This window comes from Xenopus tropicalis, chromosome 7, assembly GCF_000004195.4.
Source record: "Xenopus tropicalis strain Nigerian chromosome 7, UCB_Xtro_10.0, whole genome shotgun sequence".
Classification (NCBI taxonomy): domain Eukaryota; kingdom Metazoa; phylum Chordata; class Amphibia; order Anura; family Pipidae; genus Xenopus; species Xenopus tropicalis.
The window spans coordinates 39,314,182-39,337,378 of NC_030683.2; the positions used below are offsets into that span (position 1 = coordinate 39,314,182).

Genomic DNA, 23,197 nt, shown 5'->3' on the forward strand with positions numbered 1-23,197 from the left:
CTTTTATGGCAACTGCCTGCAGGCTCTAGTATTCTCAGTTGACAGAGGACTGTCCCTCAAAAACACTTAAGGTGGCCATACATGTCCAGATCCAGATTGGAAAGGTTGCCAAATAAGTGGATAAGTTTAACTGATGTGCTCCTATGATTTATAAACCTGCTCGATTGAGATTTATCTTATTTTCATCCAGATGTTGGTAGGGCAGGCCCTTCGGTGGGCCTCAAACATGGGCCAACAAGTTTTGGATTCAGTCTGGACGGACCAAGTCAGCAGTTTTTGATGGCCAATATGAACACAATTTCCCCTTAAGAACAAACACCTTGCAAACCAAAAAAAAAAATTGCACTAACAAATTCCAATGCACAGGCCTAAGCAAACTCTTCCTTCTGTTTTTATATTTTATGAATTATACAATAGCAAAAATACATTTTTATTGCATCACTTTTACTCAGGAGTAGAAAGAGGGTGCTGTCATGCTTTTTTTTTTTTATACTGTCTTAATGAAAAAGGGGAAATGTGGATAGCCTTAGTTTTCTTCTGTGCCATTTGCACCAGATGGAACAACAGTCTAAGTCTAAATAAGTAACACATTTATTAGGGATGCCAGAGTGCCATTGCCTTTAATACTAAAAATCAGATGATGTTGTTTAAATAATTCCACCTTCCATTAGTATGATTTCTAGAAGTCCTGTTTCTAGTAATTCAATCACCCTAGCTCAAACAACTCAGCTGGTAGATTGGAGCAATTCACCTGTGTGTGAGAGCATTGCCTGATAACACATTTGGCCCATATGTGTCCAGTTATAAACCTGAGACTTCCATATAGCCTCCTACAAACCACAGCTGTTCCATCATTCTGTGACAATATGGAGCATCAAAATTCCTTATGTAGAGTATGGCGTGACCATGAGAAAGCCTTCCCCTAACTGACATGCCTCATGCTAAAATGCTGATGAATGTCCCTTGAACAGACTTTAGTTTTGGTTAGTTTTATGTGAAAATACATTAACATAAATCCTATACACAAAGATCATGTAGACTATTAGATTCAGATATAAAATATATAACATATTTCATTGCCAGCATTAAGTTTTTGTAATAGCAGCTACAGACTGCATCCTCTTGCCAACAACATTTACTACCCACCTATGCAGTCGTGGCTGAGAACCGGAACATGAATCAGAAGACACATACATGCTGTGCCCTACTGACGAAAATAAAAGCTATCTGTTCCAATACAATTAGAATTATTAAATCAGAATATCTGGTGAAGTTGTATGGATGCATTTAACATATAGGGACTAGTAAAATGGTAACAGCATTAGATGCATGGCCATATTACTGGATGAACCACTAAACCTTTATTTTTATTTTCCCTTCATATATTCCTAATAAAAATACAGAGAGGTGAATGAATAATAACTTTAATAAAGAGATTCCTTTGTTTCAAGCTGTTTGGCTACTACCTAAATTACGTTCAAGTAATGGTGACAGATATGGGACAGGGGGTATATGGGATTCCCCTATTATGCATACACCATGAGTGAATATACCATGAGTATATATAGTCATATAGACTGCTATGCAGCTGACCGCTCACCGTAACTGAGCAGAGATGGTTGCTGTGGTGTCCTAGGATGGGCATAGCCCTGTCATCAACAATATATAGACTGCAGTGAAAGATCTCTGTACCCTGGTATTAAAATGTTCCTGCTTATTCATGTCATAGGGCTGCTGTTTGTGTTCAGAGGGAAAGGAGACCTATGGCATAAGAATATTACTATCATGTAGCCCTACATACTTCTGGTGCATAGAGACATCTCCAGTTTGCCAAAGGTACAGAGCATGTGCAGCACCACAGCAGTGGCAAGAGAGATTGTCATTTGGCACATAAACAGCTTTACAAAATGGGCTAAATTCAAAAGTTACTGAGACCATATGTGGCTATGTTCACAAACTAAAGTGTATTAAAAGCACCACCAGTAGTCTTTGTAACTGCATCCATACAATGCCAGAAGTTATTGCCTAAATTAAATATATGCATAAGTACTGTTGAAGTAAACATGGACACATTGACCCCTGAACAGCAAAAGCCATTTTATTAGGAGTCTATAAGCTCCCAAGGAGAATAGGTTCTGCAGTCTAAGCCTGTTTGAGCATCTTTGTAAAATCTGTTTCAGGCTTGTATGGTCCTAGAAAACAAATATTCAGTTAGTATTTTCATATCATTATATTTTTCTCTAAGGCTATTAAGTGGCTGACATTCTTTAGCCACTTAATAAGTGCAACATACAGCAGTTCTAAATGAAATCTATTTTTTTATATCCACCCTTTTTAACAGATTTTAATGTAAAACAATAGTTTTCTGTTCTGCATATTTCTCATACTATTCATGCAGAATATCAAACAGTTTATCACAGTAATAGTCATAGAAATAAGAAGTGACAGAATACCTCTTTGCTGTCATATCTCTTGCGGAGACGCTCTTCTGGTACATCCATATATTCAACAGGGGCAAAGTGTCTTGGAGATTCTGAATCTACTTTAAAACAACACAATGCAGTTAATACAAAACCATAAGCACAGGGCGCAGACAAACACTGACCAGCACACAGAACAGTGTGAAATTATCAGCAAAGGCTTCTAGGGACAGAATCACTGCAACCAGACTTAGAGAACTCTTTGTTTGTGACTGTTTCCACAGGCCCAAACAAAAGGCACACTTCAACGTAAATGCAGGTACAATAAATGCAATGTTTAGGGTGTATCCCAAAAAGAATAAACTGAACTTATATTGGATTGCCATCCTAACAAGTCTAATGATTTTGTGATACAGGGTATACGTCACACTTGTAAAACACATTAGAGTGTAACCAACCAATGCTGTTCAAAAAGATGTCTAGGACAATGCAGAAAGAGAAGGGAACTTTTCCTTTCCTACAAGTCTTTCAAATTTGGTGCCAGCACTCAAATCCAGTTTCATTTGTAATTCTAAAACTGAAATTGGAAGTTTGGCTCCAGGTAGACATGTTTAATTAGGTGAAAACCTCCCCGGCAACAGGGTATTGTTTAACATGTCCCGTTGCCCTACATAAGCTTCAATGCCTTGAAAGGACCTACAAAAGATCAAACCACATGTTGTGCAAAGACATTTTGTTTAAATTAAAAGTTCAAATACAAATAACATTTTGCATGTTTAGAGCATATTATAAAAATGTACAGTAGCAAAAAATAGATAATGATAACAACCAATTAAGTAATTAAGTTCAGTTTAGTCCTACATGGGACACTATCCTAACTAAAACTCTTAAAAACACTGTCAATGTTTATATTACACTCTGTTATTCTGGCCCGTACACAATAGTTATAACAGCAATGTAATATATTCAGACTGGCAGTGACTTGATATTTATCTGGCACTACAAGAACAGAATGTAAAAGTGGAAAACTGCTTGTTTGCACACTGCCCTTTTGATATAACTCATGTAAATGTCAGCTTAGAAGCTTAGAAGTAAAAGCAAACAAACAAGCACAAATGTTTTAAGAAATGATGAAACAATGTGGTAAGACAGGTAGATGGATCTGTCACACAGATGAAGTGTCACATATTGGCAAGATGCACAAAAACTCCACCTCCTGTAAATGTTCCGTGTTCATTCAGTTGACTGTTGTTGTTAGAATCCAAATTGTTACATAAAGGAAATGAGACAATATCTCCATTATTTAGAGAATCAGGACAATGGGATTCTAGTGTGGAATTGTCCTGCTCAAGGCTGTCTAGGCTTAGGGAGCTCAGCTTTCCAACAATATCAAATGAAGATTGGCGTGCAGGAAGGCTAGGCCTCTCTTCAGTACCCTTTGGAGGCTCTACTGCTGTATCTATTGGGCTTTTTCTGTCTACAACTACCATGTCCCTCTGCTCCACTGCATTATTGAAAGGTATTTTGGGGTTCTTGTGGAAGGGCTTTTGTACCTTGAATGGAAGTGGGCTTATAAGATATAAATTTCTCTGAAAAATCATTTGATCCACTTGCTTATCTACCCTTGATTGCAAGGTTTTTGACATTTTCTGTTCATGCTTCCGAATGGTTGTAAATCTTGTGTAGGAGGCAGGACAGGAGCTCTTGCATGTGTTAAGCTTGTATTTATGGGGCACTTTGTTTAAATTAGCACAACTTTCATTAGATGCGTTAGAAATATTGTCAGCCTCTTCAGTCTGACCAGAAGGGTTATTTACAAGGGCAGTGTCAGTGGGTTCAGAACTCATCTCTTCCACATTACTGGTAGGTGTAGAGTCTGTGTGTTTTGTGACCTGGACATCTTTGTCTTCATTTTCTTTCACTGATGGCTCTAAAAGTGATTCCGCAGAACATGCAGACAGCATCTCATTTCTAGGCTGTGATGGTGTGGAAGAGGTACTTGGGCCACTGGAACAGTCTAAGGAAGGCAATGATCTGGATCGCTGTATCAGCTGCTCAAAGGCGGTTACACGGGAGGATACTGTGTGCTTGGGGATACGTTCTGAGCTATCAAGTTCTTCAACAGAAGATCTGCTCCTCATCTCTTTCTCAAAACTATTAGCGAGGTCTCGAACACTGGAGCAGGATGATGCACCATGCAATGTTGAACGGTTAATAAGGTGCATGTCTTTGTACATCACATTGAAATCTGTATTGCTTGACCTAAAATTAGGTGGGAAAGCGCATTTGCTGGCATTCAGGCTGTATTCTTGCAAACTGATAGTACTGCCTGACTTTACCTTATAATCTGTATAAGATTTTGACAAAATATTTTCCATGCTCCCTCCTACTTTTCCACTGCTCATTTGTTTGATTTGAAATGATGTCTGAGGTTCAAGCAAGTCCTCGCAACTCTGCGCTTTCTGCTGAGTTGATGGTAAGTTCTGCTTGTGCCGAGATGTAGCTGGCAGGGGGACCATCGGTTTGAACCGAGATGGTAGGATTTCTCCTATACAGGCTTTTGCAGCTGTCAGAGAGGACTTCTGTTTATACATATTGCCTAAAGAGCTACTAGTGCTAAATGTTCGGTTGTTAATTGTATATGACAAGTTATGAGCATTCCCACCTGTGGTATCCATTTGTAAGCGTGCAGAATGGAATAAAGGCAGCTTGTTAGAATAATACTAGTTATTACTAAGAACAAAACAACCTATGTTATTTATAATTCTGGATATGATGGGGGATACCAATCCAAGACTAAAATGCAGTTTCTGATATCACTGCTGATAACGTTATATAATAAATGTTGCTCAGCATCAGATAATAGCCCAACTCCATTATCCACGTTCCACTAAAATGGTAAATAAATACAATACATGACTAAACATTATATATGTATACAGGGAGGAGCACACCCTATACAAGTCCAAATGCCCTTGGTGCAGGTCTTTCTACTATATATATATATATATATATATATAGATATATTCATACAGCATGTACAATATATATCACAAATAGGAACAGAAGAAGCACGTAAGTGGCTTTTTAAGTAAAAAAAGTAACCTGTTTAGAAAATCAACATGTCAGATTGATCCACCAAAACACTGGGCAGAACCTGGGCTATTCATTTATTTGGAATGCATCATTTTAATACTTTAATACTGTATATGTATATTATATATATATATATATATATATACAGTTGTATATTTATATGGTGTACGCAGAGAAAGAGTAGTGTTTTGACAAATAAGGTCCAAAGACCATCATTTATCCAGCCCTAACATACCTCATGCCACACTGATTTACTTACATTTACAAAATAGTTTAAATTAAAGTCCTTGTTTATATGGACAATCTGGTAACCTTACCATATGATACTAATATAAAGAAATATACTTGGATTAAATGTTTCAGTATTTCCCAAAAGAAACAGTGATATATACAGAGATAACAATTAGGTTCAGTAGAATAACTGTAGTGTACGTGCACATAATAATATTAAAATGGAGAAATTTGCACTTTATTCCTTATCAGTAGTATTGCTCTAGGTTGCTGGAAAGAGCTGTAGAGTAGTAGTTACTTATGAACATACCTTTATTAGATGCTGAGCTAGAGGGGCGTCTGTTTAGGCCACTAAGTCCATGAAATGGAATATCACCACCTTCTAAAACATTCTTGTAGATTTGCTTTTCATTTTCAGAGAGTGTGGGATCCACCAGAGCGCCCTCTGTCCCCCTGCTGAAATGGCAGCTCTTAGTTAACATCAAAAAATCTGTACCAGAGATTCATATCCAGGTCATTCTTAAATATTAAGGACAAATTTAGTAAGAACTAATTTTCCGGCTCATTTGTTTTTTGTGATTTAATCTGCTTTATAATCCCTAAAGAATGCAAATATTTGCAAGAAGCGAGCACAGAGCTGCTGTCCTACTTTACTCAAGTGCCAGTTTGCCAAATCAATCTGTTTTAGCACATACCTTATCAAACACACTTAGAGCAGAACATATTATTAAAGGTACACTATCTTAAAAGCCATTTCTTTGATATTTTCTTTAATGATTATATAAGTTACGCTCCTGGTAACTTTAAGAGCCGAATTTCCATTTTTCAAAACGTAAATTCGGCTCTGCTAGTAAATAGAGTAAAACTGCACTCTCTACACTAGCAATGCAGCCCCCCCTGGACCCCCTCTGGCACTAAAAAGATAAGCGGAGGGGGGAGGATTGGAGGGGCCGCCTAGGGCCGCTCAGGGGCCAAAAACGCCCCTGGGGTAAATACACCTGTAGAAAATGCTATTCCATTTATTACATTACCTCCTAAATGCACTAACCTAAGGTAGGGATGACAGTTATCTAATTTGCTCAGTGTGATTCTTATTTTATATATCTACTAAGGAGGTTGTAGCACTTGAAAACATTAGCTATGTGTTGAGCTACTGTGGGTGGCACAGACAGACATACTAGTAGGCAAGCCCATGTGCTTTCACTACTAACGTCTTAGGAAGGCTCACAGTATACAGACGAGCAATAGTCATGGTTACACACTCACAATTGTGAGGGAGAGTCACAGTTGGCAATATGTAACATTAATAAGGGAATTTTTTTGTCAGCAACACCAACCTTTTATACTGGGGAGTTCAAGGCAATGGTCCTTTCAACCTTTAGGGCTGTGAGAGACAGGGAGATTAGTTGCCGCACGACAAATCTCCCTTGTCGGGGGCAACAAATCTCCCCGAAATGCCATCCCACCGGCTAGAATGTAAATCATCGGTGGGATAGCATACACGGCGCCGAAATCCGTGAAGTTTCTTTTCAAGGCAACGCGCCGTGCATTTACATTCTAGTCAGTGGGATGGCATTTAGATGAGATTTGTCGCGCGGCGACTAATCTCCCTGTCTGTCACAGCCATTAGGGCGAAGACACATGGAGCTACTATTAGCAGCTATTTGTCACGGCTACTAAAACAGACAATGCTAATTGTTTACTGATAACAATCTCTGTGTGTGTTTTAGCAGAGGCAAATCTCAGTATTGTCTATGGCAGGGTATTTCCTGGAGTTTAGTAGCCATGACAAGTAGCTGCTACTAAGTAGCTCTGTGTGTCTTCACCCTTATGATCAGAAAAACACAAGACTCTGCCTTGCAGCCTGTACTCTCTAGGATGTTTTCTAGAGAATCCTCACAATCAGATAAACCTCATCTTGATAAAAACACACAATTCTACATGGTCCTAATTGCAGTAAACTAGCAAAATAATGCGCAATGTTGTAACTATATCAACTGTGATAACTTTAACGGACCATTGATATCTCTGTCCTTCCCCTCCCTTATGTGTACTACCCTGTTTATGTGTTACTATTTGAAAAATAAATAATATATAAAAAAAAAACACAATTCTCTAACTGAAGATTACAATAATGTGAATTATAAAGTCAGAGGGTGTTTATACGACTAAAGAGATTTAAAGTGCACACATTCCTCCTGCAGGCAACTTTGCTCGGCTTTAGAAAGCTGAAGCAATGCGTAGGTCTTTCCACCGACAATTCCCTTTGTTGCTGTTGCCGATGGAAAGGCATTTCGGAGAAATTAGTCGCCTGTGATAGCAGGGATCTAAACTAAACCTCTCAGTGGGACATTAGACCAATACCTAAGGATATATCATAGCTACAAAAGTTCTATATGTTAATAAGTAATTGTACAGTTATTAAAAACTTAGAGGCAGACTTACTAGGATGGAATCTCCTCTGGACGACTTACAGTTGCATTCTGCAAGAATCCAAAAACAGAGAAGATTGTTATACAGGCAAGCAGAAGAGAGTTACCGACACACGGCCCTAGGGGCCATGTTAGCTAGCATCAACACCTGCTAAAACACTGAACAAAAGAAAAAAAAAGCATGTCAGTGGAAACAATGCTTCCACAAATCTCCTTATGGAAAGAGACACATTCTTCACGTCAGCCAGAGAGCTGGTTTAACCCACAGGTGAGTCACTGCCGATGAAGCCAAGAATGATAAGTAGCTGATGTGAGAGTAGCAAGCCTATAATAGTTTATGCCAGGGTATCGCCTTGTAAGGGTGCGATCGCACTCAAACACAAGTGCAATGGAATGTTAGAACAAACCTGAAATTCCCTATTAATTTAAAATGGGTGAATGTAAATGTAACATGAAGAGGACATACTTCATGCTTGATGTCTTTTCTTTAAAATGTTAAAGCATCACAAACCATGATTCCATAAGAAGCATCAGCCATGTTCTTCTAGAACAGTGGTTCTCAACCTGTGGGTCGGGACCCTTTTGGGGGTCGCCTAAGACCATCGGAAAACACATATTTCCAATGGTCTTAGGAATAATTTTATGTACTATAAGGTGAACAATAAGACAGACCCCACTCATATGACTACAAATTGCAGACAAGTTTGGTCTGTGTACACATTATTTTATGGCTTCATACTTTACTATTGCATTATAAAAAATAAATGGGAAGAGACATCATAACTAAAAATTAGTGATAAATAAAGGTAAATAGAATTACCAGTGTTAACTGGGGTCCAAAACATACAACAATGTGCTCATGGCAAAGGTACTTTAAGTTACTACAGGCTATTTACTAAACATGTTTCTGTCATGGGTTCCTGGCGTGTTGCATGAAGTGTAAGTCTGGCATAGTGCTGTAAGAGTACAGAGAAAGCCAAATTCATATACCTAGGGCATACTGCTACTCCTCACTCAGTGCATTTTGCACTACCATAATTAAACCAACTAACATGATTGAGGGAAAAAGCAGAATACTGGGCAAATTGTAAACATCAGCACTAACTGGGTCCTCCATCTTCAGTAATATTTTTTGTTGGGGTGGACAGATATGTTTATATCTGAAAAGCTGATCATTTAGTCAAAACCAATTCTGAAATGAGTTATAGTTATTAACTAATATACATAATTATAATCAGCAAAAGTCTTTGTAGTGCTTTCTAAAGAGGCCATGCAAAGGATCAATATTATGTAATGGAGAACTGTTCCTTTCCCCTGGCTCTTACCACCATTTTCTTTCCCAGGAACAACTTTACCTCGAGGCCAGCCATTGCAGCTGAACCCATGGAATGGGGAGAGAGGGTCCAACATTCTTCCTTAGCAAAACATTTTTACAAAAACGATAATAATCATACTTTGCTGTACCAATGATGTAACTGAAACAATTAGCAGCCGATTATAAAAGCAATTAACTCATCAGCCAAAGCTTTTCAAGCACAACTGCAAGCAATTTGGTTTTATGGCAGATCATCATTATTTGCATATAGTAGCTGATAATTTACATCCCTAGACACATATTGAGCCAAAGTTGGCCAATAAAGACGAATAAAAGAGGAAGAAACCAGTAAATCTTGGAAATGGGTTTGCCCACAACACACTTACATAAGACTAAATGAATAAATCCTTAAAGTGTACCATGGAAATGTTTGTTAATTGATAAGAGTTATAAGGGGCCAATCGGCCAGATACGTTTAGAACATGTTTGTCTTCACAAGTCATGGTGGCATTATTGTCACCCCAAAAGCAATCCTAAAGGTTATCAGATTAGCTAATAAAATTCTATTCTTAAATGCCAGTGTCATTTAAAATGTCAACCCAAAGGCTATAATTTAAGGGCTAATGCCATGGGGGCATTTTAGTTACACCTGAATAAACATGCAAGCCCTAAATGGGAGTAGCCTGGGCCAATAATTGTTAGAAACTTGTTGAAGCTTTTATCGCATATAATCATAATGGGCACTATTAGCACATGAGTGGGCAATCTACAGCTGCTATGAAACTAACTAATTAAATCACATCTGGCATTATTTTAGGGGTAGAGTGAGTTCCTTCAAAAAATTACTAGAGAAAAGCGGGACAATAAACTAGTTAACACAATGTCAGTGATATTTATATGTATTTGTAATTGAAATGAATGTGCAAGTTACCATAGAACTGTGTAATTCTGGGACCTGTTTAATTAAAGTATCTCTACAGAATATACCAAGTTCACTTTTATGAAATTGTGCAAACATTTCCAGTACATCTTTAACAGACCATGAAATATCTTCTCACATTTCTCAGAAAGTATTAACACAACCCAGCCATCACATTCATGCCATGTCATTAAGGCGGGAGGAGTGCACCTTTACGTGTCTGGATGCTGAGACACAGGCTGATGGGGTCATACCAGCCACAGGTCTAAATCCTCCCAGACCGCCCATGCAGAGCAACGTCATGCTAAAGTCAGGGAGTATCTACTAATAATTAACAAAGAAGGTCCCTGAAGTGAAAAGAAAATATACAGAACACAATATTGCCCTGATTTAATTATCTTTCAATGGTAAAACATTCTGCAAGCCACAGCAAGTATGGTTAGTTGTGTTATGTCAGAGCTCTGATTCAGTGCCAAAACCAGCAAGAAACAGACTTCATAAGAAAATTGAGAACAGAAAAGTCATACCCTTTTATCGGGAGCCTTAAAACACTTGTCCATTCTCTCTAAATCTGCATCTAACTCAGTCTCGTACTGATAGAGGTCTCTCTCTAGCTCAGTCTGGTTAAAGAAGAAGAACAGGACAATAAGGGATCAGTTAGAGAGAAACAGGAAATCCCTGTAGAAAGCAAAACATCAGGTGAAAAAGGAAGTTCTCCAGCTCCAGCCACAAAGATTTGCTCACTTTTGAATAAGCGGAGATCTAAAGTAGGTCATAGACAACACTGAACTTAACAGGAACAATTATGCTGAAACACAAGAAGCTCATACATAAAACAATGTAAGGCTAAAAGATACAGATACCAGTAGTCACATTTGTGTTTGGCCTAATGTGCTTCATTTGAGAAAACGATACTGATGTCATGTGTGTTTTGCTTATTTTCTCCCTTTAACAGCTGGTGTTCATGTAGGCAACTCCCATTGCAAATTGCCATATCTACTGATAATGTATGCTTTTGTGCATCCCAGGGATATTTATAGAGCAGCTTCCATGATCCATAAGAAACACAGATAATTAACACACACAGAGCAATTCCATAGGCACGGAATACATTTTTGTTTTAACTCCAAGAGAATGCGCATGCATTTGGAGTCATTAATGGCTAAATATGAAACATTAGGACATATGCCAACAATGCCTGAAGGAGAATATAGGCACATTTACAAACATTAATAGCACACAGCAACCTGCTGTTTTGAATTTGTGAATCTTAGATTTATTTTATTTTCAATTCAAATAAACTGAAAATTTTAGTAAACTTGAATGTACCTTTATTTATTAGAAATCTGAATATAAAAAACTCGACCTAATTAAACTGTGAAACAAAACTTGAATGCATCAAATTCATATTTTTCATATTTAAGGTCAGTTTATGGTGCATGCTAGTTATTATTCACCTAGTATTTTAAAAAGCCCGTAATGACTACAGAACAAGCATAGTACTGGCATAAAGGGGGTCCAAGTAAAAGTACCTAAATAAGGTCACCTGCAAAATCATCTACTTGTTTTTCTGTATGTATTGAAATTCTGGCAGTAAATTTTGCACATATGTGTCTACAGAGTAATTAAAACATACAGGATGTGTGATATACAAATTAGGCTTACTGTGAGATTTTACACTATGCACATTAGGTGGCATATTTATTGCAAGTTCATGCAATAAATGTATTCTCATTTAAAAAGACTTTGAATAGAGTTCTTTGCATGGTGCATGGGCACAATAAGAACACAATACAGATGGGCATTTCTACTAAAAATTCATATACGGAGAGGTCCTTTTGATCCCTTGTTCCTAGCAGTAGTAGTATATCAGGTGACCATATTAATTGTTTTTATGCAGTTACATAAATGTATAATTTGTGTCATTTATATCACTTATGATTTTGACTATGTTTATCTAAAAATGTTTTTACCTTCTAGGGCTCTTGGGCCAAAGTCATGCATATGTATTCTCTAGAATGCAAATAAAACCAACTGTAATAATGAATGGAGAGGGTGTCTATATGAAATATCAAATATATCTGCAAGTAGGGCAGATACTTGCGCAACCAAATCAGCCACATATGAAGTAGCCTGCTCCTGTCAAAAACAGGCCATAGTGTGCACCAGTGCAGCATCAGGGTAGCTACATCAATTCCAATGTCCCTGTTTTGCAAACGGTGAAAGGATTACCTAAATACAGTTGTGCAGCTGACCATCACTGACTTTGACTTATTGATAGGTAGTCATTTTACATTCTGCAGAACAGATCTCTGCAGAAAAAAAATGGATATAAATTCTCTCCTTTCTACTGTCTCCCCATTTTTCTAATCTCCCTACTCAATATCATTATTAAACTTATCTTATTAGTCCTTATCTTCCTATACAGGTGTGGGATCTATTAGTCAGAATGCACAAGACCTTGGGGTTTCCCAGAATAATGGCTCTTTTCATTATTTGCATTAGCTTCTAAGAAACATTTGAGATTCTTTAGCCATAAACATGGATTTACACAGCTTTGTTACCATCAATACAAGTTGCTTTTTTTATTATTACAGAGAAAATGAAATTTTGATTAAAGGCAAATGGCATTCCTGTATTTGTGAGCTTACTGGATAATGGGTTTCCACTATCTCTATTACTCTTATGAAATTACTAGTTTAATAGACATATATCTGTTAAAGTAGTAATTTCCAGTATCTAGCACTACTTGAAGGAACCCTTTAATGTTTAAATGCAAATACTCAGATAAAGAAAGTTTATTTATGCCCTTGTATCATACACTTTTGTATAAGTGAAAATATATGGAAAATGAATCTTCCTAGGAGATCATGCATATTTATTATAAATTTAATTTATTATAAATGATCTTTATTATTGCAATTTCTAGTAATCTTTTCGATTGTCTAATGCAGCCACTACAAAGAGAATATGTCGTGGCAAGCCTGCACCCATGGCTGTGAACTGTACCGTGCGTCTGGTTAAGCATAAGGAAGCAGACATTGTACCTATCATGTTAAAACATGAACCTAACAATTTCCACTAGCCTTTTTACAGATGCATGGCTACAATATTACATTTCTGAAGGTCAATTCACAGGGCATGCATCTGCTAATAGGCAGTAGTTTACTGTCAGAGAAATCCTAACATAGCTTCACTGTAATCCAATAATAATACAGCTTTACTGAGCAGTGTCTTCAAAACACAATCTGACACACACATAAAGTATGACTTGCAAATGAAGCAATTACAGTAAAACATAATTAAGAAAACATCGTTACCTTCCTATCCTCTATTTTAAGGATTGAGCAATCCCCCGGTGTATAATCCCATATCTTTTTGGGAGGCTGATGGAAAGCAGAAATGAGGAAATGAAGACAGAGAAAGAAGACATCACAAAGTGTATGAATACAGAAATCATACAAAGGGCAAGAGTCTGCACTAGGAAGAAAATTATAAAAAGCAAGAGCAGGTCCTACACAAATTTGCCAGGCTAAGCATCATGCATGCAATAGACCTCTCCACAGTCCCACCCTCGGGCCCCATAGCTGTTAGAAATTAGGTTTCAATGAACTGTCTTAGAGGTGGGTGGAAACCAGGAGAGAGCAGGCTATTAAGGGGAAATAAGGAACAAACAGTGGAGATAGAAATAACTTGCAGAGAATCTTTGCCCTGCAAAATATATTTGGCTGCAAGCTCAGATACATACCACATTTACAAAAGGCTGAATTTCCATGTTGGCAGTGAAGGACAATGAGATATAAGTTTCGCTCACAATAGCTCGAACTGCACAATAATAGTTGGCCTGCCCACCTTATGACTAGCACATGACATTTGCAAAAAAAAAAGATCTATTTTGATAGTGGTTTTCAGGAATTCTTTAAGGAGTCAGGAATTCTTAAAATCAGCTTTCCACTACACCTATCAGGAAACAGCACTGATACAAAATGCTTTTAGAGCAGGAATTCCATTCAAAATTTAAAATTAATATAAATAAATAGCAGTCGGTTTGGAGAAAATAACAATTATACAGAACTGAATTAAAGGACATGTAAACCCCACAAACAAAAAATGTAATCAGTGAACAGTCTCTTTGAAATCTTTCAATACCTGCCACTCTGGTTGTTCAAAGGTTAATAGTAAGGCTGCAGCATCCCATTAATCACTTAGATTTCCTTCTCCTCTTCTAACCCACTCAGCCCCCTCCCTCAGGAATTGACTTTGGCTGTTGGCTCCTGGGCATGCTCAGTTCCTCTCAGCTCAGGTTACCAAACACGCCCTCCAGTCTAGCAGCCAATCAAGGGATGACATTGCTGGTTCCCATAGGAGAAGACAGCTAAAGCCGAGTTTCTATTTTTTTCTCCTAACCTCCTCTCCTGAGTTCAGCTTTTTTTGCAGGAAATATATCATCCTTTGCCACCTTAAAAGGTCAGCACCTCATTTTATTACGAATGGGTCATAAAGGGTCCACCATTGTATTCAAACAATTTAGTGGGAGCTTTATAAACTTTAGTCTTGGCCAAAACTTTCAATCTTACTGAAGACACAAGGAAAATAAACAAATGGTGCCTGACAATCTAATTAAAAAGCAAATAATCAGACTAAAGGTGCCTTATTTTTGACATAATGGACTCTGGTCTTTTTTCAACCCTATGTAACTACAGGTATAGGACCCGTTATCCAGAATGCTCGGGGCCAAGGGTATTCTGCATAAGGGGTCTTTCTGTAATTTGGATCTCCATACCTTAAGTCTGCTAAAAAAAAATCAATAAAACATTAATTAAACCCAATAGGATTGTTTTACATCCAATAAGGATTATTTATATCTTAGTTGGGATCAATTACAAGGTACTGTTTTATTTCTACAGAGAAAAGGGATCCTATACCTGTATAATATAAGAATACAGGTATAGGATCCCTTAACCAGAAACGGAAAGGCCATCTCCCATAGACTCCATTACAAGCAAATAATTCTAATTTTTTAAAATTATTTCCTTTTTCTCTGTAGTAATAAAACAGAACATTGTACTTGATCCCAACTAAGGTACTAAGGTATAATTAATCCTTATTGGATGCAAAAAATTCCTGTTAGGTTTAAATGATGTTTAAATGATTTTTTTGTAGGCTTAAGGTATGGAGATCCAAATTACGGAAAGATCCCTTATCCGGAAAGCCCCAGGTCCCGAGCATTATGGATAACAGGTCCTATACCTGTATTAATTAATTATGCTAGAAAAAAGTTGAAGAAAAATAGCAAGAGGAACAACATGGATATATTGAAATGTAATTACAGCAATCTCAAACATGCCACTGATAAGACAGATCAGAGGACATTGTGGAGAAACACGATCCATATGGTAACTAGAAATTTAATTTACATTGCTTAATAATAAATAGTCATGTGGTTGTGAGTTGTGGTTGTGAGTCTGGCACAAACAGCACTTTATTGAACCTGTGTACATAACAACACTAAAAAGAAAAAGGCAAGAAATGAATTCTTTTGTAGGGGCACAAACCATATCAAATATATGACTGAACTGTATTTGTTCATTTAAAAAAAGCAGCACTTGCCTTTATGGTGCCCCAAAACAATATATGAAATCAGCACCCTTATCTTTATGTTTAGACTAAAATATATACAGTATATTGCATTTAAATTATAAAGCAACTGTTATGCCTTAATATCAACCAGCAGTAGAAAAAAAGAACAAAAGCTTAACAGAAGTATCATGTCCCAGTTAGAATACACCCTTACCCCGAGGGTCCTAAAATATTGGGGCAGCCTGGCCCTCCTGGCAACCCAACCACATAAAGGTGGATCCGTTTTGCAAGAGATGAGAGCGGGAATATATTTGTGCTCACGCCATGCACAACATATGATTATTAACATAACTACTGTATTTAAGTTCCCTTTTCAATACTTGATGACATAGCAGTGATGCTCACTATAAGCAATATGTTTATACATGTGTACAATATATTGTAGTGCTCACATGCCTTCTGTGCAGCTCAGTATTTGTAGGTTCTTGTATGAGCTCTTTTATTTATCTGCCCTGTATTCTGTACAGAGGAACCAAGCCACAAAGCCCAGCACACAAAGCTACTGGCAGTGACAAAATGCTGGCTCCTAAAATCATTTTATATCTGGAGCTTTCAGAACAGCATCTGCAACGGTTTCACTCATCTTCTGGTTTACTTTCCCAGCTAATTTTGAAGTCCTACATATTCTCTTCCCTACTAAGGAAAAACAGCCCATTTCTAGCTATAATAAATAATCAATAAAAAGGGGAACTGCAAATCTGAACAATTATTAACCTAACAACTTCCAGCATCCTCCACCAGCCTACAGTTGGGGATTACACTCCACAATCCAAAATAAAATGCATTTAGACTCACATATGTGATGTAATGGGGATTTCCTACATTTCTAGGTTCAACAGCTTATGAGCAGCACATTCCAAACCTATGATAACACGGATCCACACAATATGGCCACTGTGTGTGCTGCAGCCTGCTGAATCACTACCAGATCTACCCTTTAATACTGGTCCTATAACATATCCTATGCATGGCAGAACTAACTATGAAGAAGCTGGATGAAATAGTGGAGCTAGCTGAAGTCAATTTAAATCCAAAAAAGACCATTAAAAACTTTAAAAGACATTGTATATCCTTTAACTTTTAGGGTCCGATTCATTAAAACAAGAGTTCGAATCCTGAATGGGAAAAATTTGGATTGGATACGATCATTTCTGAAGATCGCAAATATCACGAAAATGCTTAAGAAAAAATCGTATTAGTCACGATAATATAGTATTGGCGATCCGAAAGTCACAAAATTTTCGTAGTGAACGATTGTAAACAGTGGCTGAACCTTTCCGAATTTTTCGCGCAAGCATACGAAAAAAGTCGCACAGGCGTACGAAAAAGTCTCGCAAGTGCGAAAAAATCAGCGAAAATACACTCAGAGCGTTCGTGTCTTAATAAATCTCCCCCTTAGTATGACGTAGACAATGATATCGTGAGACAACTTGCAACTGGCTTTCAATTTTTTTTTTATTTGTGCTTTTTTAGTTATTTAGTTATTTTGTTTAGCAGCTCTGCAGTTTGGAATTTAAGCAGCTTTCTGGTTGCTATGGTCTTGTTTACATTGGTAACCAGGCAGTAGTTTGCATGACAGATTGGAATATGAATAGGAGGGGGCCTGAATAGAAAAATAAGGAATAAAAAGTAACAATAATAATGAAATTGTAAGCGCACTGAGCAATAGTTTTTTAGCTGCCAGGATCAATGACCCCCATTTTAAAGCTGGAAAGATGTAGAAGAGGAAGGCAAATCATTCAAAAACTATAAAAAAAAAATAATTATAGTAATAACGAAGGCAAAGGTGCCAGGAATAAACCTTCTATAATATATTAAAAGTTAAGTTAAAGGTAAACCATCCCTTTAAGTAGCAGCACCGGGCAGTATTTAGACACTATTTCACTCATCTTGCTGTTGTACATCACTAGGCACAACGCTTCCCTGTAAAGGTATTGTAATGTTCTTACCGTTGTAAAAGATTCAGTCCAAGAGCAAACTAAATTTATGATAATTTTCTTATTCAAAACAAGACTTAAAAAGTAATTTGTTTACTGGGGGGCCCTGTTTTATTGGAGGTTATTAGGAGAGCAAGCTGGATGTCAGCAAGGATTCTACTTTTCCTTTGAAAGACCTTCGTTTTCTTCTGTTAACATTCCAGTTAACGTGAAACCTCTGCATTAAGCAATACTTACAGAACTGGCCTCATTTTTGTTACAGTTGATCCAGATATAATTGGGACTTATACTAAATGGGTCTTTTTATTTATGTGGGATATAAAAGGGATTAAATGATTTTTTTTCACATTTTGATGTGAATCTGTGTGTGGTGGCAAATGTTATATATACTGCTATAAATCTGAATGTTGTCGGAGAGAAGAGGATTCACAAATTAGAACATCATTAGTAAGTGGATTTTTTTTTTTTTACAAATAAAAAAATGAAATACCCAGACTTTATTTATTAAACAAGTACAGGTATAGGACCTTTTATCCAGAATGCTTGGGACCTGTGGTTTTCTGGATAAGGGGTATTTCTATAATTTGGGTCTCCATACTTAAAAAAAGAAAATAATTTAAACATTAAATAAACCCAACAGGATTGCTTATCCTACAATAAGGATTAATTATATTGTAGTTGGGATCAAATGCAAGGTACTGTTTTATGATTTTAGAGAAAAACAAAATAATTTTAAAAAATTTGAATTATTTGATTACAATGGAGTCTATGGGAGATGGCCCATAGACTCCATAGGCCCATAGCAATGTGATATCTGTCTACTGAACAATATTTACACTGCAAAATCTTTATTCTTAATTTTATTTTGTCCCCCATTTACAAGTTGTTTTTTTAATTTACCCCCTATTTGTTTAGGAAATAGTTTATTTTTATTATAATCCATACAGATAGTTATTAATGCTTGCAGGGTTACAGGTAAATTTTGTCTGGTGGTTTTGTCTGACCTTCTAGGGTGGCATGACAGCCTGCATCTGGGTGGAAAATACTATACTGTGATAATAACTAAAGCTTGCTTGAAAACAACTGTATCCCTTCACCTCTATGAATTATTATAGCACTCCCCTTACTCTGAATTTCTTATTATAGCAACTCAATACAATGTCAGCGAAATGTATCACACAAATGTGGTGCAACCCAGCCCCACAAACACACACACACACTGTATTAGAAATAAACAAACCCACAAATATATTTTAGTGTTCTGGTGTGAAACAATGCAAAAGTAACCAGAAACAGTTCTATCCTACTTACCGGTTTCCCAAACTCCAACTCCGAAAAGAATTTATACCAAGGTTCATTCTTTAAATCTATCTCTTCAGGACTTTTATCCCGAGTCTACAGAGTTTATGACAGGGGAATGGAAGGAAGAAGGAAAAGAAGATTATGAAAGGAACACAGAGAAAGGGCTGTTAGAGATGCAGTCATTCCAAGCAGTTTTACTGCCAGAGCTGGGGTCCAAAAGGCAGACGTAATCCATTATGTAGCTCACTGAATACTGCATTTGTAACAGTACAAGGGGATGACAGAAACAAAGTCCCCAGCAGAGCCAGACAGTTAGATAGTACAATGGAACAGAAATATACAGAGGACACTCATATAATGAATAAAGGGACAGCAAGCATACAGTATGTTGGAAAGCCACACAAAAGGAACCTACAGCTACAAATACAGTGTTACGTGTACAGGGGATTCTCCTTTCTGCTTGTTAAAGGGACAGCAGCAGGGACAGAGATTGTTTGCTATAGCATTTTGTTTGAATTAGTTCAGCTGTGAGTTTTGCAGCCAAAATATGAGCCCAGATTTGTTTGAGCAGATCAAAGCTGAACTCACTTACCAAGTTATCTGTTGTGGACAAATACATAGGGAAAATACATTTAGATATATGTTTTGTCCTCTTCTGCTGCTACGGCAATAATTCAAGTCACAACTCCCACACCTTAATTTGGTAATTTCCCTTTGTATTTATATAGTTTGTGTTTTAAGAAACTTGACATTGGTGTTGCAGAGAAGACCTCTTTCAACCCACAGGGTTTGAACATACAGTATATCTTGCATATGTAAATGAAGCGAAGAGTTTATGTGGTTATTGCTCCTTTAAAGGAGAAGGAAAGTCATTTTGGCATTTTACTGCCAATAGATTTGTCACATTAGTCCCACTATATTTATTTTACAGAAAACTTTATTATACCTGCGTTAAGAGTCCTAGAAGCTTTCTCTGATTGCAACTGCCATTTTAGCTTGGTGTTCATAGCTTCCTTCTTGCACTCTAGCCATTATAGCTCAGATCACACATTCCTGGGGGGAGTGAGTTTTATGAATTCTTATGGGAGGGGGGAGCAGGAGAGGGGAGAGAGCTACGCAGACTCTGGCCCCAGGAATGAAGGATTTTTCTGAGAGAGGAAGGCAGATACCCTAAGAACATCTTTACAAAAAAGGAAACAAGAAATCCTGTGTTTCTTTTGATAAAGGCCTACGAAGAGAGTGCTTATGACTGTATTTACATAGACCTTTCTGATAAAGCTTATTTAGTTTTTACCTTTCCTTCTCCTTTAAGCCTGCAGAGAGCAGCAAATTTATAAAGGTACATAAACAGCATTCAAATACAAACAACACTGCCACTTTAACACCTTCAAACTCTGAGTAAAACCATGGATATTTATAGCTGTGGGATGAGTATAGAAAAAGCTGGGTGTAAAACACTGGTATTTACTTGAAAGAAGCAGAGCAGCCAGCGCTTTTCATACCAGAATTTCTTTCCTGCCTTTATTTGTCCTATTGACATAAATAAGTTATGCCAAGTCCGAAGTGATGTAAAATAATGGCATCATTTAGAATTTTTATATACAAATATTTGCATAAAACATTGCACACCTTTATAAATATGCCCCTTATTATTCTGTTCCTTACAGAATGTGTGCATGAATGCAACATTAAGAAATGGAAATCTTTTTTTAAAATAAAAAGCTCTGTTCTGTATATCCACTCTACAGTACTTAGCAGGGAATCTGGCAGAATTGTTTTAACGGGAGGCGGGGGGGAGGGGGCAACCAAGTAGGCCTTGCATCATGCCTCAAGCCCCAGATGTATTTCCTTCCAAACAAGAGTAAATCATAGCTACATAAGTAACAAACATGCTTCTTTCTGTGTCACTGAAACCATATGATACTAGAGCATTTCCAACTTTTAAAAAAAGTGTAACAAGGCCGAGCTTGAGGCAATGCTTGAGAATTCTAACAATGGTTTAACCCTCCTCATAAACATTTTTAGCTGATGCAAATGAGCTAATCCCCATTTTTTTCTATATTATGTTTGATATAAAACATACACGGGTAGAAGTTCATGAGAAACGCTAGAACATATGAGCAAATGCAATACCCTTATTTTGCTGCCATCTAGTGGTGACTCAATTAACTGGATACCGTTTCAAACTAAATAAATATTGTTTGCCTAGTTGGCATGTGAGACACGCAATAACACTTTTGCTTCTATTTTAGAGCGATGTCAAATATAAATAAAACAAAGATAATAATAAAATAAATGGTTGTTACAAGACTAGACATGAGAAACACATACCAAACAGAGAAAATATATTATCATATATATGGGGGAAAATACCTTAGTTTATATTTTTGGAGATCACCATTGTGTAAAATTATATTGATATGTTTTGCAGTGTTGAATTAACACCAAATTAAAATAAACTTTGCCAAATTGCCAAAACTGACAAATAAACTGTCTGACTTGGCTATGACTTTTTGTTAGTGACAAAATAAGTCAACAGAGTTTGTATGATTTTTCACCAGTGACCCTGTTAGGCAATACAGTTTGTATGATTTTTTTGCCAGTGACACAGTAAAGCAATACAGTTTGTGTGATTGTGTCAGTGACTCAGTAAAGCTCTTGTATGCTGACTGATGAATGCACGGAGTGTTAGTGCTGAAAACTAGAGTTTGCAGGTTAGACATCCATAGCTATGGCTCCTTATATACAGTGAGTGCACAATGTCCATAGTTATTGAATTATTTATATCTGCCTTCCTTTCTGCAGGGTATTCTTACAAAGAGTCCTTTAATAACTGGCAAGTTAATATAGGGCTACGGGCTGCACCTGGCTGGTAATAATTCTAGCTATCCCTTCCTGCTGATGTGCCCAGAGAACGATTGAACATCTCCCCTGGTGCCTTCTGACAGTGTAGCAGTGAGGACACTTACAGCACTGCACCTCTATGTAAGTTTATTTACAGCTTACATTTATAGTAGGGTGACCAGATCACTTGAAAATTCAGAGACAGAAAATCCAGTTAACCAGGCTGCAATTAGTGATGTCCTGCAACACATTTTTGATTATATGTGTCCCTCATTTTTTTTTTATAGTTCTTATAGTATTAGGATCTTATTCATTTAATCTGGTCACCCTATTTTACAGTTCCTATAGGATATTTATATATTATGATCTGCTTCATTTGTAATGTATTTTTCAGGCATCACAGTTGCTATAACTATGTCTCAGCAGCACCTACTGCCCTTACTCAATGCTTTTTGGGATTGTGAAAGGTAAATAGGTGTCATTTTTGTAAACAGAACTAGGTCAGAACAGAAGAGCTTAGGACCCTAACTTTTTTTTTTTTTTTACATTTTTTAAAGAATAATTATGCTTTACCCCTAGGGGTTCACTGGCTACAGAATGATTTACTTTCTCTCAGCCTGACAGGCTTGTGCGTGGTATGCAGCCCTTTGTAGCACACATGCCCAGACTTTAACATGTCATGGCAGTTTCCCTGAGAAAAAGAACCATTGGCCTCTGTTCCTACTATACCCAGCATTCCCTGGGGCAAGAAGGGCTCTGGGTGGGGTGGGAGGCAACACTTCACTGACAACTTGAAAAACAATGTGTGCATATTAAATAGTCATATCTTTTTTCTCACAGTGCTATTATTGGTTTAGTTAACATATCTTTTGCTGAATTTATTAAAATATTAAACAATTTTTAAAAACTTAATCTGATGTTATGGCAATAATAACAGGTAAGGCAATTTTAGAAAGCAAGCAAAGGAAGAGAATCACTCCAGTCAAATGAATGAAAAACACCCTCAGTGTTACCAATATATATTATATGCTTCTTAGCAAGTTTCCAAAAAATCCCGATGT

General features: G+C 37.1%; 1 protein-coding gene across 33 annotated transcripts in view; it reads right to left on the reverse strand.

The window, feature by feature from the left end:
- The window catches only part of sorbs1 (sorbin and SH3 domain containing 1), a 202,451-nt gene that overhangs the window by 22,427 nt on the left and 156,827 nt on the right, over positions 1-23,197 (reverse strand). For 23 of the 33 annotated variants that reach the window (XM_012966789.3, XM_012966812.3, XM_012966813.3 and 20 more), the window contains 6 exons: positions 19,302-19,385; positions 13,734-13,799; positions 10,941-11,033; positions 8,193-8,230; positions 6,058-6,203; positions 2,454-2,542 (listed from right to left, as the gene is read on the reverse strand). In XM_012966789.3, coding sequence (XP_012822243.2) covers positions 2,454-2,542; positions 6,058-6,203; positions 8,193-8,230; positions 10,941-11,033; positions 13,734-13,799; positions 19,302-19,385 — 516 coding nt within the window. The remainder of the gene's footprint in view (positions 1-2,453; positions 2,543-6,057; positions 6,204-8,192; positions 8,231-10,940; positions 11,034-13,733; positions 13,800-19,301; positions 19,386-23,197) is intronic. The other 10 variants (XM_031906745.1, XM_031906732.1, XM_031906758.1 and 7 more) reach the window with 6 other exon arrangements.